Source organism: Sander vitreus, chromosome 22, assembly GCF_031162955.1.
Source record: "Sander vitreus isolate 19-12246 chromosome 22, sanVit1, whole genome shotgun sequence".
NCBI lineage: Eukaryota > Metazoa > Chordata > Actinopteri > Perciformes > Percidae > Sander > Sander vitreus.
Genome location: NC_135876.1, coordinates 9,920,406 through 9,941,296, shown reverse-complemented (window position 1 = coordinate 9,941,296; position 20,891 = coordinate 9,920,406). Strand labels below are relative to the sequence as shown.

Here is a 20,891-nt window from a genome sequence, read left to right as displayed (position 1 = left end):
TTGCAACTGTTCTTCTGCAATGTAACGTCTGTGGTCCTATAAATGATGAAAGCCAACTCCACATCGGTTTTTCTTTGTATTTTAATAAAAGATTTCTCTTTGTGTTCTTTTTACACATTTTAAGGCATCATGCACAAAAAAATAAGCCATACTAAAGGCATTATGCTCACCCTCTACCTATATGTTCTAACATTTGAATATTTTGCAGTTAAAAATAAGTTTGTACAAATATGGCATGTAAGCTGGCATGTCAGTGAATCTCGAAGCAGGACATCACCTGCTTTCACCGTTTTTGTAAACATGGCTTTGAGCAAAATAGGGCTGAGGAAAAGACAAGAGAAAGGGAAAGCATGCTTCAACGTGGGGCTAAATTTCCCTGAAAAGCATGCAATGCGTCTTAAATCATACTTACAATGCACCATTTGTACTCTAACGGTTATTTTTTAATTGTATCAATTAAAGTTAAGACGTTAAAAAGTTTGTTAACAATAACAGACAGACAGAACGACAGGATGTGTCCATGATATTCCCCAACCCCAACCCAGAAGTAGTTCAGATTTGTCATCAAACAAAACACTACAAGATTTTTTTTTTTTTTAAATACATGAAGCATTGTAGTTGTATCTCCAGACAAATACTGTCATCTGGAGGATATTACAACCTAAAAACAAACTGAAGGTTCCTCTCAGTTTTCTTGTATTCATCATATAAATTTGTGTGAAACAGCCCAACTCGGGCTAAGGAGTAGGTTTAAAAAAATCTTGTAGTGTCCACCATGGCAGACATCTGGGAGTTGCCGGTAGCTTTGGCACAGTTGTGTCCAGTTGTGCTCTTTTGTGGTGATCCGTGTACGTTATACTATATTGAAGACCATGGATAGATACTGTTCATATGAAACCTGGATCCAGCCATCCTGGTCTGTATCGTACCGCCTGAACACATCAGTCAACCTCTGTGGAAAGGAGGGGAAAATAGTGAATTTAACTTCTCATGTTCATCTCGATTCCTCATTGCTCCAAAGTTTCCAATGCAAAATGGATATACATTTATTCACACACATGAGTTGTCATATTGAAACATCTTTTGTTTCAACACTTTCAATCGCGATTTTACATTGTCATCATTATAGTTCATGCATTTGCTACCATAGTTAACAGACATTCAACACTGGGTCACTGACTAATATACATGCTTGAATTCTTTACCCTATACTTCTGGAGACGCAGATATATCAACACAAGGTCATTCATTCAAATCCAGGTCTAAAAAAAGGTGCAAACAAAGTGAATGACTGACACTTCTAGAGCTATTGTGAGACTTTGAGCGAGGCAATTCAAAAGCTACTGTTATTAGCAAAAGGGTTATGGTTACAGTACGCTTGGCAGCTTCCATTTTAATTGTGTGTGTGTGTGTGTGTGTGTGTGTGTGTGTGTGTGTGTGTGTGTGTGTTTTTTACTGAAACGGAACATACAGACTCAAGTGGAACTTCTACAGGAGATTAATAGTCTATTAAGGGAGGACTGTAATGTGTTTCTTAAATATGGATAATTTAAAATTCCCTTTTGAATCCTATGAATACAAGAGCATCCTCGCTGTGATGCAAATAGTAAACCAAAGGACATCCTATATTTGTGCTTAGAGGTTTATTTTGATGTAGTGTGAATCTGTTACCTGTAGTACAATACAGCACTGGATGAAGTCATCAAAGGCAACTTGTCCCTTCCTCTGGCGGTCAAACTTCTCTATCAGCGTGCAGTAGAACTGATCTGATAGACGATAGCCTGCACACGACAGCAAACAAGACATTAACAATGTACTGGACTTATATTTGAACTTGGTTTGTCCCCATTATGGAGACCTACACAGCCTTGTGAAAACAAACGTCAACTTTGAAAAGCCTGACGTCCATGCCCTGAGCACCTGAGGCTCCTCAGGAGTGACAGAGGACACTCAAAGCCTGGTCATTCTTCTTTTTCTTTTTTTTTTCTTTTTTTAAATTGCAACCATCAATATGATACATACTTTTCACTGAGCAGTTACCCCTGCTTAAACTGAAATATGCTGCCCGCAACATACTGATTATGGCTCTTCTGGCCTTTATGGAACTTACTGTAAATAAAAAGCCTGTAGGGATTTTGCTGTAGACACTTTCACAAAGGCAAACAGAAAGCATGCAAAATCAGTTTTATTTATTTTATTTGCTAAGTTACATTTCTATGGAATCATGTCTGAAACATTTTTTTTTTCATTTGTCCCTTATTGTTTGTTCTGCATTGTTGATGGCAAGGTGGAACTCCATGTCTGTGATGTAAAAATAACATGTAATTACTACATGAGCGGAATTCCAAACTATTCCATTAATAAACAAATGACCAATGGCATGCTGGTTCTTTCCAAACATAGAGCTACTGAAAAGACAAAAGCCGACCTTTGACCCAGAGAAAGGACATTCCTAGAGACAGCTGTGGAGCCCTCCACCACATTCAAAGGTAAAATACAGAAGCATACTTTGCTGCTCACCGAATCCAGTCAGCGCCTGTTTGAGCTCGTTCTTATCGATGAAGCCGGAGTTGTCCCTGTCGTAGTTCCTGAAGATGTTCTGCCAGTCTGTGATGTACTTCCACACACCGGCAAACTCGTTGAAGTTCACCCCGCCTTTATTTTCCCTGTCGAACATGGCTGAAGGAGAGAGGGAGAAGGTCGAGAATAAGGTACACTGTAAGAGGCTTTATTCATTCTCACACACTCGCACATCTCTAGAACAGCATGCAGTTGGGACATATCCTGTGACATGAAAGCGAAAATGGTACCACAAATAGTTTTAAAGGGCAGTCAGAGAGCAGAGAAGTGAGTCTCACACTTGACTAACTCCTGCCTCCTAAGACTAACTCATAAGGGAGAAAGAAAACTGCTCGATCCCCCCCCCATCAATACTCCACTCCTCACCCTCACGTGGTTCAATCCAATTACCTCCCAACAAAGGAAGTCTTATCACATGATATGCTTCTTGCTGGGAGACTAATAAACAATTGATTTACTGAGTATGGAACAGTAGGAAGGGGAGGCGATGGAATTATAGGGATTTACTCTGCAAGTCACACAACAAAAAGGGAACAAAGTACATATGAGACTAAGGGAAATATATTTTTAACATCTTTTTGTCTAAATTGGAAGCAATAGCATGAAATGTACCAGGATTTTAAAGTTAAAAAAACAAACAGCCACATTATTTCAGATTCCAAAGCTTTATTTGTGTTGTAGTACAGTCTGACCTACAAAGTTAAAAAGCTGCCAAGCTAGTCCTCAACTACACTGCAGAGTTGAACGTTTTTAATCTCAGCTGCATATCACAACTGTTTTAAGAGTGCAAACAGATCAATATTTGGAGTCTGAGGCAATCGGCAGCTGCTTTATGAGACAAACTTTCCCGTTTCTTGCTGATGCTCTCCTTCTGTTATTGATGGCTGCAGGTTTCTACTACAGCAGCAGTTACTGAAGCCAAAGATAAGTTTGTGTCTGCGCTCAGATTGCTCAAGCCGTAATTAATTTATCTGGTTGTCATGGAGAGGAGGCAAATAAACAACTTGCATAGTCGGAGAACAACAAGCAGTTGTGTTAAAGTTGGGCATGTCACTGTCATCAGCAGCTACTTACATATGATGGAGCGCACCGTCACTGGGTTGAAAGGAGTCCATGTGCCTGCGAGACAGAGGAATACCAGTTTAAAACGTACCAGCCAAGTGAGACTACTGGGCTGTGTTATTATCTATTGTAAGGACAACAAAACTAAAAACATTTATAATAACTTTGCTTTTCTAGTACCTAAAGACACAGAAGATAATGGAATAAAACTTTAGATAATGCAGCTACATAGTTGGAAATTATGAGGGAATAAAACCACATATAGTACATTTTCAGTAGAGATTTGTAAGATTGCACACAGAAGCTGAGAGCAGCTGTAATATCTGAAATAGTACTATCTATTTTCTTGGCTCAGTTATGACACGAAAGGCGACATTTGAGTGTGATCAGGAAAGATCAATCGTTTTTTCTTCAAGTTAGGAACAGAAAATAAAGTCTCATCAGACAACCTTAGATTAGTGACTAGAACCATTTAGTGGTCATTTCACATCTTAAATAATTCCTGATATCAGATGGAAGCCAGTGTTAGATTGCCTATATACCAATATACGATCTGTATTCCATCTATAGTATGCTGCTTCCCCTCCACTTCCTCCTGTTGTATTGGTTGACATTTTGTCAGTGAAGTAGTAACGATCCCAGCGTAGACAGATGATAGACAGAGGTCATGTTCAGTCCCCACAGGAGCCACCCGCACTAATAATGCAACATTCAAGCATTCACCATATGTCAAAATCACATAAAGGAGAGACATATAAATGCATCTAATGAACAAGTTCATATGGATTTTTTAAACCAGTTACATCATAATATTTTTATCACAACTGAAATAAAAGTATAAAATGAAATAAATAAAAGTTGTTTAAACGGTGACTCAAAAGCAGTTGAGTTTTGTGACATTTTATGGCCTTTTTTTTTTTTTACCTTCAAGCTCAGAAAATGGTTATTTTTCATCAACGAGACTAACTCTTCAATCTGATGTGAATATACCTGCCGTGTATATGGCTAGAAAAAGACTGACTGGGCTTTAGTTCAGCAGGATGTTTATACTTTATAGCCCTCTTCACACTCAACCCTCAAGACGCTAAGATTTATCAGAGCATCTACATCTGTGCTGACTCACCATCTTACTTTATTACAGAGAGGCTCGACAGTTCAGGACCAGAAATTGAGAGAAGTGAGTGTGGGAGAACGCGGAGAAGGGACAAGATGAGAGAACAAGTAAAAACATTAAAGAGAAGAAAGAGTACGAAATAGAAACAAAAGAAAAAGAGACAGGAGATGAGAAGAAACCATAGAAACACAAAATGTTTGCCGTTTAGTTTGCTGTAACCTGAAGTCTTTTCTGGTACTCAAGCCTACTTCTGCTGACCTAAGATTCCTCCCTGCAACCCTATCTGCAGACCCTGAAACAGCTTCTACAGAATTTTAGTGTGGAGCCTTTTTCACACTGTGTTGCTTCTGACTGCTTGTTTTTGATTTCTCTTTACAGTTTAGCTACGCCAGCAGTAAGCAGGTTTGCAGTGTGAGCCAAGAGAGCTTAGATAAAACTCTTTGAAATTGAGCAACCCATTTAAATAAAAAGGTGGCAAGCAAAATAGTATGGACATTTTGTTTATTGTTTGATTTATTTTCACCAGGAGGAAAAAGTCCATAAAAGATTTGAACATTAAGAGATGGCGATGCCAAATACTGTATGTAGGCTACTACAGATTTTACTTCAGCGTTCAAAGAAGACACTCAACATTTCCTTCCTCTTCCTTGGGTTGTTTTATTGATGGGTGAGGCTGTCTGAGACTGTGGGTAGAGCTGTTCTGGGACCAGGCCTGAGGCTCATACTGAAGCTGGGGTTTGGGCCAGAATCTATATTCCTATACTATCTATGGACCTTTTTCACAGCAGACATCTTGACTTGTCATAGTAGGAAAAGCACAGCTGAAATTGATAACCTTAACGATGGCTCAGTTCCATCAAGTGTCCCAGTAAGCTATTTCAGTGAGTCAGCATGAGCAATACCAGGGCCTCTCCTAAGTGGAGTGCAGCCATCATTAATGGTTTCAAATACACTTGTGCTTTTTCTACTATGACATGTCAACATGTCTGCCGTCTATTGGAGTGCTGATCTAAAGCAACAGACATTAAAGAATCATAAGCGTATTGATGCAAGACCGATTTGTAGAACCAAGTCAGAGTAACTGCTGTGTTTATTTCCTGTAGTGCAGTCAGATGAATGTCTCCCGCAAGTTGTTTCTTTAAAAAAATAATAATAATAATTCTGACAAACTGTATTTTAGAAACTATACAGTAGCTATGGAATATGTTTTACTAACTGTGAATGTTACATGTCTTTTCAATAAGATTTGGGACATCTGATCACACCAGGACACAGTGGCATAAGGTAGTTATGACTGGGCCCCAGTGCACGCTAGTTATTAAACACAGACACACACACACAGAGACACACAGAGAGACCCACAGAGAGACCCACAGAGAGACCCACAGAGAGACCCACAGAGACACAGACACAGACACACACACACACACGGTGACAGATTGACAGATTTTTTGACTGAACTAGCTACCATATACCGTACCGTCTCGTCACATGACCAAATAGAGACTCGACATTGGACAATATTAACATACATATAACCCAGCGATCATCATTTCATATCTGCGTATGACAAAAATACCAAAGAAAATAAGAAATTATTTCAGGGGTGCAAGATTTTCAACTTTCAGCAAAAATCACCGATTTGAATCCAAAATAGGTCATTTGTGTAGATTCGAAGAGTTCATTTTTTTAAGTGGCCTGAACTGATGTCTTCCTTACAGTGGTAGCAGTAATTACATTCATTCTAGGGTCGGTTAGTTCCTTTATATCTTCATGCTAAAAATCAACCGTAAAGCCACATTTTAAAGCTGATATTTAAAAACAACCTTCCCGGGGCATCTTTGTCACCTTTTACACCCCTGATGAGTTTGCACCACTGAATTGAATAGTTTTTTTTAGTTTATTTGTTGTTTTTGTAGTTTATGTATGTATGTTTGTCATAGATTGCTACTGACTATTTTACAAAAACAGAATGAAAACCATGACCAATCATGGGAGTTGTGCCTTTTTGAGGGCTAGGAACTGTACAGCAAATGGTACCGTTTTTTTATTTAACCTGAGTTCTTCAAACACAGGCGTATTTCCCAGGTGGCGAACTGAATCACTCGCAAGTCACTTTCACTCTCTGCCCAACACATTGTTGGAAGGCCCGCTCTGTGTATGGGCCCTCCCCACCCCACGGGCCCCAGTGCAACCGCACTGCCTGCACTATCTATATTTACGCCCATGCCAGGATTAAGGTCTGTAAATCTTCTTCTTGGCATAAACCCTGCCAGACTACCACCAATGCTGCAGTCTTGAGCCCAGATCCCCTTCTTAACAGGAGCCATAACAGAGCTAATTACTAGTACAATAATCCACTTGTTTGGTGTGCTCTTTCCACACTGAAGTGCACCTGACATGGTTTCTGCCATCATTTCTAAATGACAGAAAAAAAACAAGGGTTCTTTCTTGTGTAATTATTTAGCCACACTATAGGTGTTGCTCTAGGGACGGCAATGTCCAGACTGAAATATCTTAACTATATGATGGATTGCCATCAAACTTTTTAATTTTATTTTTATTTAACCTTTATTTAACCAGGTAGGCCGTTGAGAACAGGTTCTCATTTGCAACGGCGACCTGGCCAAGAAAAGCATGCAGGACAACAAACAGTTTCACATTCAATACAATACAGGAATACATAATACAAAAGGCTACAATAAAGTGCAGATTAAGTAGGCATTACAAAATCGGTGTAAAGTGAGGTATAAGTAAGACGAAGGATATGAGAAAGTGATATGGTAATAACACATTATAGATGTCTATAACACTGCTGAGATGTAGTGAAGAGCCAAACAAAACAAAAACAGTGCAAATTATGATCTAATTAGTGGTATTATAACACAATATATATCAATAGGCAGTCTATGTAAATGCTGAAATGTAGTGAAGAGTCGATATACAGTTAGTGCAAATTGTGGTCTGGTTAGTGATATAGGTCAGTAATAACACAGTTAACCGGAATAGACAGTCTATGTAGCTGTTGAATGTAGTGAAAGGTCATCAAAGAAACTTTGCCCCATCATTGAAATAATTCTGTTGATCCCCTGATTTTTTTATCGAGCTCTATTATCAGGTCAAAGTTTTAATTTGTCCAGTACTTATGGTCATACAACTGCATAATTAATGGCATTCCCATCAGCCTCAGCTGTACTTTGTATTTAGTGCTAATTAGCAAATGTTCGCAAACTAAGAGCGTGAGCATGGTAAACATACATTTTGATGTTTTTGTACTGCAATTGCGTGTTACATATTAGCAAATGTATACACCGATACGGACATATCTGCAATAAGCTCATATTAGCCAATATCTAGGTCTGGCTGATTTATTAGTCTAGCTCTACTGTGTTGAAATCTGACCATAGCCAAAATATAAAATTTTAAATTAAATCTGCGAGATGAACAGCCTATCAGAAATACAAAAACAAGGAGGGATCAGGAATCCTTTCATATCAGCTGAATAAATGTTGCTGCAGCATTAGAGACATCAGAAAAAAAACAAGCTGTGACCTTTACAGCCACACTGACTCTTCTACTAACACACACACACACACACACTTTTCACACCAGTAGCTACTGTAGCTGTGAGGTCACCAATGTGTGCCAGACAGACTGCGGCTGCCCAGTGTGAGGTGGTCATATTGGTTAAGATGTTTGCGTGCATCTGTGTGTGCGCCTGATGGCAAACTGGGACAATACACCCTGTGTCCAGTCCACACACTAGGCTCTCTCACTGGTCAGCCCAACTGCCGGTGGTGAGACGGAGAGAGCGACGTGAGGAGGAGGGGAGAGAGGGAATGTAGGAGGTGAGGAGAGAAGCAGGCTGGTGGAAAAACAGGGTGAACCAACCGCAGTATATACAAATGCATGTAACGGCTGTTCTGGAGCTCAGTGGGATACTTGTACATACACACTTGACATATGCAAGCACACATGAACTTTTACACACAAACGACCCCAGAGTAGTTTCACAGACTTGAACCAACACACACACACACACACACACACACACACACAGGCTAATTTCTGTTTTCCCAAGGTAACGATTTGACTTTTAAATGTAAAAGGAGAATAATTACAGTTCACATTAAACATAAATGCAGTATGGCCAGGGGATGGACACCATCACTACCAACATTCTTCAAATCAGCCTAATCATCATCACCTTGTCTTTGTAGCGCTGAAATTCATATTTTGTACATATTAAGTGCTATGTAATTTATATTGCATTCAAAGGTTTGTGATCACCTATTATATTGATGTTTTTCTTCTTTCCTTCAATAATTGTTATTATAACTAGTTGTGTGATTTTATTTTAACAGTACTATTCAGACACCAAATGTATCATTTACATTTGAAATAGCTCTAGCCCCAAAAGAAGAAGAATTAAATGATTTAAAGTGCTCATATTATGCTCATTTTCAGGTTCATAATTGTATTTAGAATGTTTATGTGGTTTCATTTTCAGAAAACACCATATTTTTGTTGTGCTGCACATTGCTGCAGCTCCTCTTTTCACCCTGTGTGTTGAGCTCTCTGTTTTAGCTACAGAGTGAGGCATCTCACTTCTGTTCCATCTTTGTTGGGAGTCGCACATGTGCAGTAAGTACTGCTAGCCAGTCAGAAGCAGAGTTTGAGGGTGTGCCACGCTAGCAGCTAGGCGAGCATTATAACGTGTGTTACAAAGTGACGCACGTTTGTCACGGAAGTAAAAGCTGGACTACAATAGAGCTGTTTGGAGCAGTTTGTGAACAGTGTTTTCTGTTGGAGATGGTAAGTCCCTTTGGGGTGGACTTTGGACTTTTTCACTTTGTAAACCTATAACATGCACAAAAAGATAACCCAATAAAGGAAAGGGGAAAAGCCAAAAAGCCTAATATGAGCACTTTAAAAAAACAACCCCACAGTGTTGCAAAAAAAGAGAATACTGTTGTAATTATTCTCCCCCCCCCCAAAAAAAAAAAACTCTTTGATTTTAAAAACATTTTCAAGTCCAAAAAAGTGTAAGTCACCCTCGATCATTATTGTATTACAACGGTGCAAATGTGAACTAAATACTGTATATATATTTTGTTACATTTTATTTTGGGTCCTCTGCAGTCTACTCAGTGGTTAGATTGAATAGGTTTAAACTGTAATTTAGAAAGTTCAGCGGTTATTCCCTGATCCAAATCCAACAGTGCTAACCCTAGACAAACCTATTTCTACTGTGAAGTTTGAAGAATAGCTTTGCTAAAGCAACACGCCAGCTTGTTATAGGCATTATTGTGCACTTGACACTGAAACAGAAACCTGTTCCTATTCAGATCTGCACACACTTCGATACTAAGCTTCCAGTTTATTTTACCAATGACTGGTGTGTTGTTGTTTTTTTTTATTCTTATTCAGCTGTTGCTCAGAGCTATCTTTGTCTCTTTCTGCCTTTTTAGTTGTCAGTCTGGTTGAACCATTGTACAGCGTTTTGTCCATGAACAGGTTTTTTTTCATACAAAATAACATCTATTTGTAAAGAGGTTTTTCTACAACTTTAAAAGACCATTCAAAATTATAGAGCTGTCCTCTCAGCCATCTGTCTGTACTCGATTCCAAGAAAAATTTAATGGTAGTGTGTATATACACTATTTAAAAACACCAGGACAGGAGAACAGGCCAAATCATCAGTCATGTGTCATAACCCATTAGTAATAGTCACTAGCCAATGGGTCAGTCAGCAGGTCATTCTCAGTTTCTGTTTGGTTTGGTGGTTTATGCCAGTCAGACAATAGTCATGATGTGTGAGACATGGAATCAAAGAATCTAGTCACTCATAAACAGCACTGGTGCCTCAGACCATTAGCTAAAGATTACAGGGTGGAATAGTCAGTGGATGCATGAAGCATCTCATCCACTATTCAGCTATAGCAGACCAATGTGATATCATGACTTTGCGTAAACATACACGCCACTTTCCTAAAGCCAAGTGGATGTTTATCTGTATGCATTTTGAGCTATCCGCGTGTATGTCTACGCTCTATACAGCGGATAGCAGTCTGCAACGTCACAGCGTAAACATACAAGCCACGTGTCACTTTCTAAAGCCACGTGGTGTGTTATCGCGAAGCTACAGTTGGGTTTAGGAATGTCACACGCGGGTTGGGTTTAGGAAAAGAAGAACTGGATGGGTTTAGGAAAAGAAGAACGGGTTGGGTTTAGGAAACGTCACACGTGGGTTGGGTTTAGGAAAAGAAGAACTGGTTGGGTTTAAGAAAACAACAAACGTGGAAAAGTCACACGCGGGACGCAATCCCTGCTCTCCTGAGTGAAAATCCTGTGTTTTACCCATCCTCCAACCCGACCGACCGACCGACCGACCGACCGACCTCCCTAAGCAGATTTTTGCCCTTTCATACTACTCGCTACAGCGTCAATTCACACACAATCGCAAGGTAATGTAGGTCAATGGAGGCCAAATGGGGTTGATAAACATGCTAAAAAACGAGTATGCGTTTTGATAACACGCCAATAATGGCATACGAATTGGCGTGTCATACATGTGCCACTTCATGAGATCAGTCTGAGACAGACTAAGCAGGTCTAAAGATTGATAATAGGAAAAATATCTTACAAAAGCTCAACACCAGCTAACAAGAATAAATGCTCACTGCCATCTAACTCCAGCATAATCAAGTTTTACAAAATACTATAAATCAGTGTAAAGGTAAGAGTTGTAGAATGAGCTCCTTGAGTCCTGCCGTTCAGCCAACTCTGCATTCTGCACAGCAAGCCCGTGCTCTCTCAATCGTATCAGCAATTTTAATGGCTATTACAGCTCCTACACACTTAAAAAAATAACTCAAGGAGGAGTATAAATCTGTGTGCGCAGGAGAGTGGGGGAGCATGACGGAAAGTTGGTTTGATGTCTACTCACTGCTGAGAGAAGGGAGGCCAAAAATATCTATATTTTTTGCAAATGGCACAGCTACGAGGCCCACACACAACACAGACATGCACACACATTTCAGCGGCACACAGCCAATCAGTGTCTCATCAGGGATGATATTGTCACACCCATGACTGATAGAGGAATGGAGAGAGGGAAGAGGACGTAGGGTAAATAGAGAGAAAGAGTAGAAAAAGTGGAACTAAGTAAAGGAGCATGGGCGAGCAGAAAAGAGAGAAAGTTAGAGTGAGAGAGGACAAACAGACAGAGGACACAGCAGGCACGGAGTCTGTGCCATATCCTCCTGAGGAAGGTAGGGAGATAAAAGAGGAGGCATCCAGTCTCATGTAGTCATGTCATTTTCTTGGATTCCAATTTACACGAGCAAAAGAATGATCCACCAGCGACAATGCCATGCTTATAGTGTAGAATGTAACACTAGAAAAAAGTGACATTATGTTCACAGTGAGCAAAGAGCCTCAGAAGTATCAAACAACTTAATAAAAGAGAAACAGGTTTAGAAACAATTGAAAATCACCCACCCTGTTGGCAGATGTTTTCACATTGGAAAAAAAAAATAATAATATTATATATATATATATATATATATATATATATATATATGTAAAAACTCCGCAAAAGATTAGACAAACTGTCAAAATGTAAGACAGAAACATGGAAAGGAAGGGATTTTTAGAAAAAGAAAGACTAGATGTATTGAAGGCAAGGTACTGAAAGGTGAGATGAGAATAAGAGAGAGTGGTGCAGAAACAGCAGAGGATGTAGAAGAGCAAAGCCCCAACAACCCCTGCCTCGCTGCCCAACCTCCTGGGCCTTGATACTCTCTGCTCCCCTGAGAGAGGAGGGGGAAAAGGAGAGAGGAGAAAGACAGAGGTCAAGAGGGAAAAAAACAGCAGCAGGCAGACAAAGCTTGGTTTATGGCGTGATGTAAATAAAAGCAGTATTTGCAGGGTCAGTAGAGCCACGAGACAGTGGCAGGGTTGGTGGCTTTAGCGAGCAAACTGTGTGACAGGATGCAGTGCAGTATGTGTTCAGCTTCACTGGCTCCGTTTCATCACTGTGAGTCTAATGAACTGGCGGAGGCTGGACCGGGAAACCTGCTGTTCACTAGTCTTTGAAACGCTGCCTGAGCAATTCAGCCATAAACTTGATGGGAAACACATATATTTGTAATGAGAAGACAAACCTGTGCCACAGTGTCTACTGTGCTCCTAAATGTGCGTCCCATTAGTCATTACCATATTTCAACTCAACTGTCTCATTTTAAGGAAGGTCAAGAGGCGATGCTGGTGATGTGTTGTGTGTGAGTATAAAAACAGATATTGTATCAGCCTGTTACTCTTCTCAGTCCACGCAAGTGTAAAACTGACTTTTCTTGTCAGGATTTGAATCCTCCTACTCCTGAGCTACACAGGACCAAGAGCGATTGCACTTCCATCACTATGTCCTGTTCTATCCCTGGGTCCTTTACATGCTGATTATTTCATCTCAGTTTTCAATCTTTCTAAGACAAACTTCCAATCTGCAGCACAGAAAACATTTCCTGATCCACCAGCGTTGCGCGATTTCTCGCCAGGAGTCCAACACCATTTGGCTGTCTTTGTATTCTTTTAAAGACTAAATTATACAAATGTAGGTAATGGTGAATCTACTTGCACAACCTCTCTCCAAAACAAGCATCTCTTTTGTTATCTTTTTCTTCTTCTTGGCAAACCAGCCAGTGGTGCATACGCCACCAACTGGACTGGAGTGCAGAACAAGCGATGGAGCGTGTGCAGTTGGTGTGCTTGCTAAGCGTACAGTCACACATTTTTGGCTGCAGGCAGACGGCCATAAGGGTCCCTTGGGGCCATGGGCGGATGACGACATTTATAGCACACGGACTAAAGCGAACCCTTGCAGACACGGAAAGTATGAAGCTCACTTAGTCATTTTTGAAACAAATCAATGAAATAAATGATGCCGTGTGGCAGAAATAAATGCTGTATTACTGTTTCTGACTACAATTATTTTACGTTGTACGAATCACAATTACTCTTGAATGTGATTTGATGGAAGTTAGAGCAACTAGAGGGGTCAAAGGTTATTTGACGCCATTGACAGACGACACGCTCCATGTCATTGAATTAAAAAGACAGATTTGTAATGTTTGAACATTGTTGGAAATATTTGGGATAATGTAAGTACACAACTTAAAAATATATATGTAAGGGTCGCCCTGGTAGCTCAACTGGTTGAGCGTGCACCCCATATACTGAGGCTCAGTCCTTATCAGAGGGGCCTGGGTTTGAAATCCGACCCGCAGCCCTTTGCTGCATGTCTCTCCCCCCTTTCCTGTCTTCTGCTATCCTATGTAATAAAGGCCAAAAAGCCCCAGAAATAATCTTTAAAAAAAGAATAATATATAAAAGGTATATAGGTAGAGTTGTAAATATAGGTAAATATAAGTATTGAATCGGCTCAGTATCAGCCTATACCCAATATTAAGGACCCAGATCGGGGTCCAGGCTAAAAGACAACATTGGGACATCTTAATGATTAGGAAAAATGTAAGATCAGCCTGACAATTTATATATTATACTCAGACAATTTCAACATGATTCAGATGCACAGCTTATATACTTGAAAAGCAAGATAGAGGTTAGATTTACTTTTACTATTAACTCCTATTCCTATTTTCAAACATTGTTTCCCTTTTAACATTACAAGAGAAAAGGCTTTTCGGATGAGGACTAACCAATGTGTTCAGCCAACATAATGCTGTCTCAGAATACGGGTTTGGCTGGGGATAGGGTGAATGCAATCCAATCATGAGCAGGGCAGAGCTGCTAACGTTGGCCTACACTCTGATATAGCATCCAGGCTGCCACAGTGGGGAAACACTCTACAGTGGAAGTGCTAGTCATAACCACTAACCCCTGCAAAATGACTACTGTAGAAGATAGTTAAATACTGTAGATGGTTAGCTACTTGGGATATGCTAATGTTTGTAGTTTACGTCAGAGCAGGCAAACACACTGGTTAATCCATTCCTTACACTTTCGCCCTTGTATTTCATTTCGAAAAGCCAGCATCCCAACTTTTTAAATGTCGCCCTTATTGATTCCATTCAAAAATACTTCTTGTGTGATAACCCTCACTGCTTCCCTGGCCAGAGGTTTAATTTCTCTACTAAGGGTAAAAACCACTTCCTGATCCTTCCTCCACACACCAACGCTTTCAACCACCAGCCGTTACAGCGTTGCGTCGGCTGTCATCACAGGGACACTGAGGAAAAGTGTTTTCTTTGAAGCTGCACTGATAAACTTTTCGCCCGCTTCTCTGTTGTCATGGGACAAAAATAAAACTCTGGAAATTTTTATTCAGTTCACCTACCACTCCGGGATAAAATAAAAATAAAAATCACAATCCATTTTCTACTTAGGCTTGGCAGTTCAATCAAAGAGTGGCAGAGAGCAATGGTGTGTAACGAGGAGATGGGAGGATCAAAAAAGAGGCAGAGAGGGAGTAATAAAAGTAAGAAGACGACAGCAGAAAGGAGGAGAATAAAAGATAAAGACAAGCACAAATGGTCAAAAATAAGGAGAAAGAAACAGAAAAGGGAGTGGCAGAACAGTCAGATACATACCATTCGATAAGGCCTGCTGAAGCTCTGAGTCTGATATTACTCCACTACGGTCCTTGTCAACTCTGGGGAGGAAAACACAGATTAGATACCGCCTGCATTAACCACTTTACACACCCACCCACTCCAGCACACAATAGGAGTGGGCATCAACACTGAAACTTTATCCTCCTGAACGTGTGTCAGTGTTTCAACAGCTCACTGAGAATGGAGTTCTGTGATCAGGGCACACAAGGCAGCTTGTACGCTCGTAGCTCCCCTGAGACCAGCCTGACAAGGAGTGTGTGTGTGTGTGTGTGTGTGTGTGTGTGTGTGTGTGTGTGTGTGTGTGTGTGTGTTCTTCTACAATACCTATACTCCAGGACCTGGGGTTTATTTCTTTTTTTTATTATTATTAAGTTTTGCCATAGGTGTTTTACATATAATTACAAAAACCCACAGACCTTACATAACCCAAATGATTGTAAAAAAAACATGTAACATACAGTATACAAAGACTATTTGATATACATAAACAAAGCTTGTGAACACAAAGAACATAAAACATGTAAAGACAGTATTTGACTACACGCTACAGGGGACAGTTTACAATGGGGGTGGCGGAGGTGCGAGGTGTGTACATGAATTGGCGTCTCTGTGTGTGTATGATGAGTGTTTTTGTGATTATAGTATGAAATGTTGTGAGTCGTGGTACTGTGTTATAAACTTAGCACAGTTTAGTTCCCTTTCAAATGGTGCCCCATTTGTAAGGAACATGCATTTGTGGGATGAGCAGCAGTGCTGAGTATGTGCGTTGCGCCCATGAAAAATTTGCCAAATCTTCTCTGCCAATGCCAAACAGCCTATTCTGCCATTGACTCGTTTGGTGTTTGGTGGATTGGATGATTCTGCCTACGGCAGTTGGATTGTAGGGTCAAAGTGTGGAGAAGACGCGGAGAACGCTATGCTGATTGCTGCACCGATAGAGTAACACCTGTTGGCGGAGGCAGTGTGATGGTGTGGGGCGGCATCTCCCTCACTGGAAAAACGAGGCTTGTCATCATTGGAGGAAATCTCAATGCAGAGAGATATAGAGATGAGATTCTGCAACCAGTGGCAATCCCATATCTCCACAGTCTGGGACCGAACTCTATCCTCCAAGATGACAAAGCTCGCCCCCACAGGGCGGGGTTTATCAGAGACTACCTCCAGAATGTGGGAGTGGAGAGGATGGAATGGCCTGCCAGCAGTCCTGACCTCAACCCCATTGAACACTTGTGGGATCAGCTTGGGCGTACTGTTCGTGCCAGAGTGACCAACAGAGTGACTTGCGACAAATGCTGGTTGAAGAATGGGATGCCATCCCACAGCAGTGTGTGACCAGGCTGGTGACCAGCATGAGGAGGAGGTGCCAGGCTGTTGTGGCTTTGTATGGTTCTTCCACACGCTACTGAGGCTCCTGTTTGTGAAATGAATAAATTGTTAAATTGCCAATATGTCTTGTTTTTTCAAACTTCAATCATCCAATCCACCAAACGAGTCAATGGCAGAATAAGCTGTTTGGCATTGGCAAATTGTTCATGGGTGCAACCCACATACTCAGCACTGCTGCTCATCCCACAAATGCATGTTCCTTACAAATGGGGCACCATTTGAAAGGGAACTAAACAGGCTTTCCAACGGTATTTATAAGATTTATTGCCAAAAAGCATTGTTACCACAGAGAAATAATCTACCAAACACAAATGTCCTTTCTTTTTGTGCTAAGTTTAGATATGAGAGGGCGTGGGTATGAAGTTTTGAGTATGTTGGATTAGGTGAGGTGGGGTTTATATCTTAGACGATTAGTCAACTAATCAATTAGTCGGTCGACAGAAAACTAATCTACAACTATTTTAAACCCTCTCCCTAAATACAAGGCAGCTGACAATGTAGCCAGTCAAGAGTCTTTCTCTGAGATGCAGAGACAAAACAAATAAGAGGCTGGACTGTGACACAAAATGAAGGAATTGTAGCTTAGTCAAAATCCAGTGACTCAGTTGTTTCTTAGCAACCTGCCTGGCCCAACCTGTCGACATAGAGCACACTCAACGGACACAAGCTTTATACCAGCAGAGAAGAAGAGGGAGGAGAGGAGACTGGGAACCCCCCTCAGAAAAAAACCTCAGGCCTGGCCCAGTGCTGACTTTGAGGGCTGGTTTTCCCGCTCCCAGCTGTGACGCTTTCTGTGCGGTTATATGTCCATGTCTATACCGTGATCAGCTATAAATGTGTGTGTACTGCTCGCTTTACCTTCCCCCACTTAAATAAAGAAAAACAAACATACGGAGACCTGACTGCTCTCCTTGAAGAGAAAACAGCTCTCAGCATGCCTCCATAAATGAGAGCTTTGTCACATTGAAAGTGAGGAGTGGTTGGGTTGGTGCAAGCAGTGGGGGTACACAACCTTTACCAAACACTGATAGATTAACTCAAAGAAGTATGTGTGTTCAGAATAAGCTATCCCCATTTCTCCCTCTTCCTCTACCTCTAACCAACTCACTCAGACAGCCTCAGGTAAAGTTACCTCAACAGACCTCGACGTAAAGCGAGCTGAAAAAGTGAAAACATCATTAAACTCCCTCTTGCCTGCAGCACAGACAGTTAACCATCTGGCGTGTCAATCTTCCCGCTGTCAAATACAGAACGTGTAGGTAAAACAGCAGGCTGACATAAAACATCATGGCTCAGTTATTCTGCTCAGATTTCCCCATGTTTCACTGTTTCCTATTGAGCAATCAGGTTGGAATATGGCCCGTGGAACAAAGCTCGCCCTGCTTTCCACATAAACGATGTAATTGTGGCTCCCATAACGGAAAGAAATGTCCAAATTAAAGCTACATTCACAGAACCTTAAGTCCTGGTGTCCAAAACAGTCAGTTTCCATTTTTATTGTTTTAGTATTCCTAAATTGTTTGATTCATGGTCCAAGTTGTGGATTAAGTCATGGCTTTGTTTCAGGTTAGACCGTCCACATGTTGCAGTGGTCACATCAAGCTTTACTGTATGTTCTATTCTAGATTAACCAAATTTTCTTCCTACAAGTTCCAATTTGTCAGTAGACTGTTGTCATTCCCAAAATGTTCAGTTTTCATCCAGCAGTAGCAGACATACGGTTTTGCTTGCATAGCAACACATCTGTACTGTTGATCTAGATGCAACTCAAAGCCTGATGTTGTTCTTGACTCTGCAAAGGGTTGGGTGCAAACATTTTTGTCATACCAACGCCATTATTTAGCAAGCAGGCAATACAGGAGGGATTGACGTACTCATGATTTACCCAGTGTCAAGTCGTAGAATGGTGTTTTTTTTTTTTTTATTGACAAAACTTAGAGGCTGAATACAGCACTGCAGCCTACCTTAAAACACCTGAATGACTCATTTCTTCTCCTGTTATTACACATTCATGATTAGACAGGAAAAAGAGAGTTACATTGAATGAATACCCACGGGCGGTGCAACAGTGGAACGGTGAGTCATAAAATGGTAAGTGTGTGTGTTTGTGTGCGTGACACAGAATGAGAGGCCTTCCACTTCAACTATGCTCTATTGACTCTGAACACATGACTGAGGGAATTCCAGCACCGCTCTGCCAGATATTTTTCCAGCAGCAGCAGATGAGGCAGCACAATGCTCATGTGAGGGATAACTGTGTGTGTTCATGAAAGTCATATTCTTTTATTTGTATGACGTTACGTGATGGTGACTCCATATGTGTACCCAGTCATAAGTCAAACGCGTTGTTTGTGTGACTGTGGATGAAAGGAATGTGTGAGAGACAAATAGAAACAAAGAAAAAAAAAGAAAGATATATATGGGAGATAAGGTGTACATCCAAAGTGATTTCTAAGAGGCTTTGCGCCATACATTAATTATTCGTTAAGGGTGCTTTAAGCCTAGCAATGCGTGCAGCATCTCAATGTTGTGAGAAAGCAAAGCAGTAGGAAAAAATTCTCTGCAGTATTACATAACTCTATAGCTTACTATTACCAGGGGCCATAGCATATCAACTATTTCCCTCTCTGCCTACTACTGTGACCTTCTAGCTGCTGACACACTTTTAACTCAGGCTATGGTGAAATTGATAACTGTCAGTGGTTGAAAACCACCACTGATAGTGTAACATCAGTTTAAGAACAAATAATACAGTCTACGGTTATGTTGGACAGAGGTTTTCTAATGTATTCATGTCAGCCTCCCATATATAAATACACGCTGCGTCATGTAGACTCACAACTGTCAGAATCTTTTTAGGAAACCCCCATCTTAAGAGGATTTTTCACTGCTGACTTGGTGCAGTCACAAGCAGCTGAAACATTCCTTCATGAAATCTTCTTTCATATTTCTATCTTTAAATGGGTAATCTGAAATTGAACTGTGTCTCTTTTCAGCTGGAAGAACCCAGAACAAAAGCATTCAAGGACTCCTGGAGGTCCTAGGACCCCAGTTTCTAAACTCAGATTGCTCTAGGAGACCGTTCACGGATTGAGCCAGCTGATTGCCTGTGACTTAATTAAAAGACAATGTAACGCCAATGACTATTATAAAGCTCTGTGACTGACGTGAGTGACGTGAATAGCTGTTTATGCGTGTTGTACACTGTGCACTAGTATCTCCAGGAAGCTCCACAACTGAAAGGTAACCTTAGATTAGATTTGACTGCAAAACACCGCTCTCAGACAAAATGATAGTTATAAGGACATTGGAGTAAAAAGACAAGAGCCGTGAATGAAACATTTCGCGTCACCACCACCCAGCCCCAAGCTCTTCCTCTTCGCGCTACAAACGACAGCAGTTTTCAATGCGGAGCGGAGTGAGAGACAGGCAGACAGCAGCGAAACAAACCGTCTTTCCCCACTCACCTCTGGAAGATATTCCACAGAAAACTCTGGTCCGGAGGCGCGTTGATGTGCGGGGGAGCTCTGTATGGACTGTGATACGCCATTTTAAAGGGAATGCTCTGTCAAAATTGAGCACCAACAGACTGTGTTTCCTTCTGGTGTAGTTTCTTTACTAAGCAGATTCAATCACTCTAGTCCACCCCGACGTTCACGTTCCTGCCTGCCTCCTCGCGCACAGAGGCGTGGCCAATCAGTCAACACTTCCCATAAGGAGGGTGACGTCACATCTTCCTCTCTTTTCAACTCCTTAGTACAAACATTTTTACTAATGGTAAAAATAGAATACGATATTATAATTAGGCTAACGTTACCAAAAGTGATGTTAAAATTAGAAAACAAATATATAACATGTTCTCTTCATTCAGAAGCGAGAGAAGGGCTTTTTGAAATAAATAACAAAATATATAAATAAAATATTATTTAAAATATTTTTCAGTGAAATGAATTCGATATAAAACACATCTCCAGTTGTAGTCATGTGTCCCTGTGTTAATTACTCATTTATGCTTTGATAGATGAGATACATGTGTCATTTTTGATCAAAATCTCCTTTTTTCCTCCTGTAAAAATATGTATGATGATTCATCTTAAACTTGAATATTTCCATAC

The 20,891-nt window shown here is 40.7% G+C and overlaps 1 protein-coding gene across 2 annotated transcripts; it reads right to left on the bottom strand.

The window, feature by feature from the left end:
- Positions 1 to 63: 63 nt before the first annotated feature.
- Positions 64 to 20,457, bottom strand: pdcd6 (programmed cell death 6). Of its 2 annotated transcripts, none has more exons than XM_078281199.1 (6): positions 20,244 to 20,457; positions 15,367 to 15,428; positions 3,655 to 3,699; positions 2,509 to 2,679; positions 1,672 to 1,781; positions 64 to 952 (listed from the first exon to the last, which is right to left on the bottom strand). In XM_078281199.1, exons 1-6 carry the CDS (start codon positions 20,324 to 20,326, stop codon positions 854 to 856), a joined length of 570 nt encoding a protein of 189 aa, XP_078137325.1. In that variant the 5' UTR covers positions 20,327 to 20,457; the 3' UTR covers positions 64 to 853. The 2 variants fall into 2 exon arrangements, with proteins under 2 accessions (XP_078137325.1, XP_078137326.1); XM_078281200.1 differs by having other exon boundaries at positions 2,521 to 2,679; positions 20,244 to 20,456.
- Between the last annotated feature and the right edge of the window lie 434 nt (positions 20,458 to 20,891).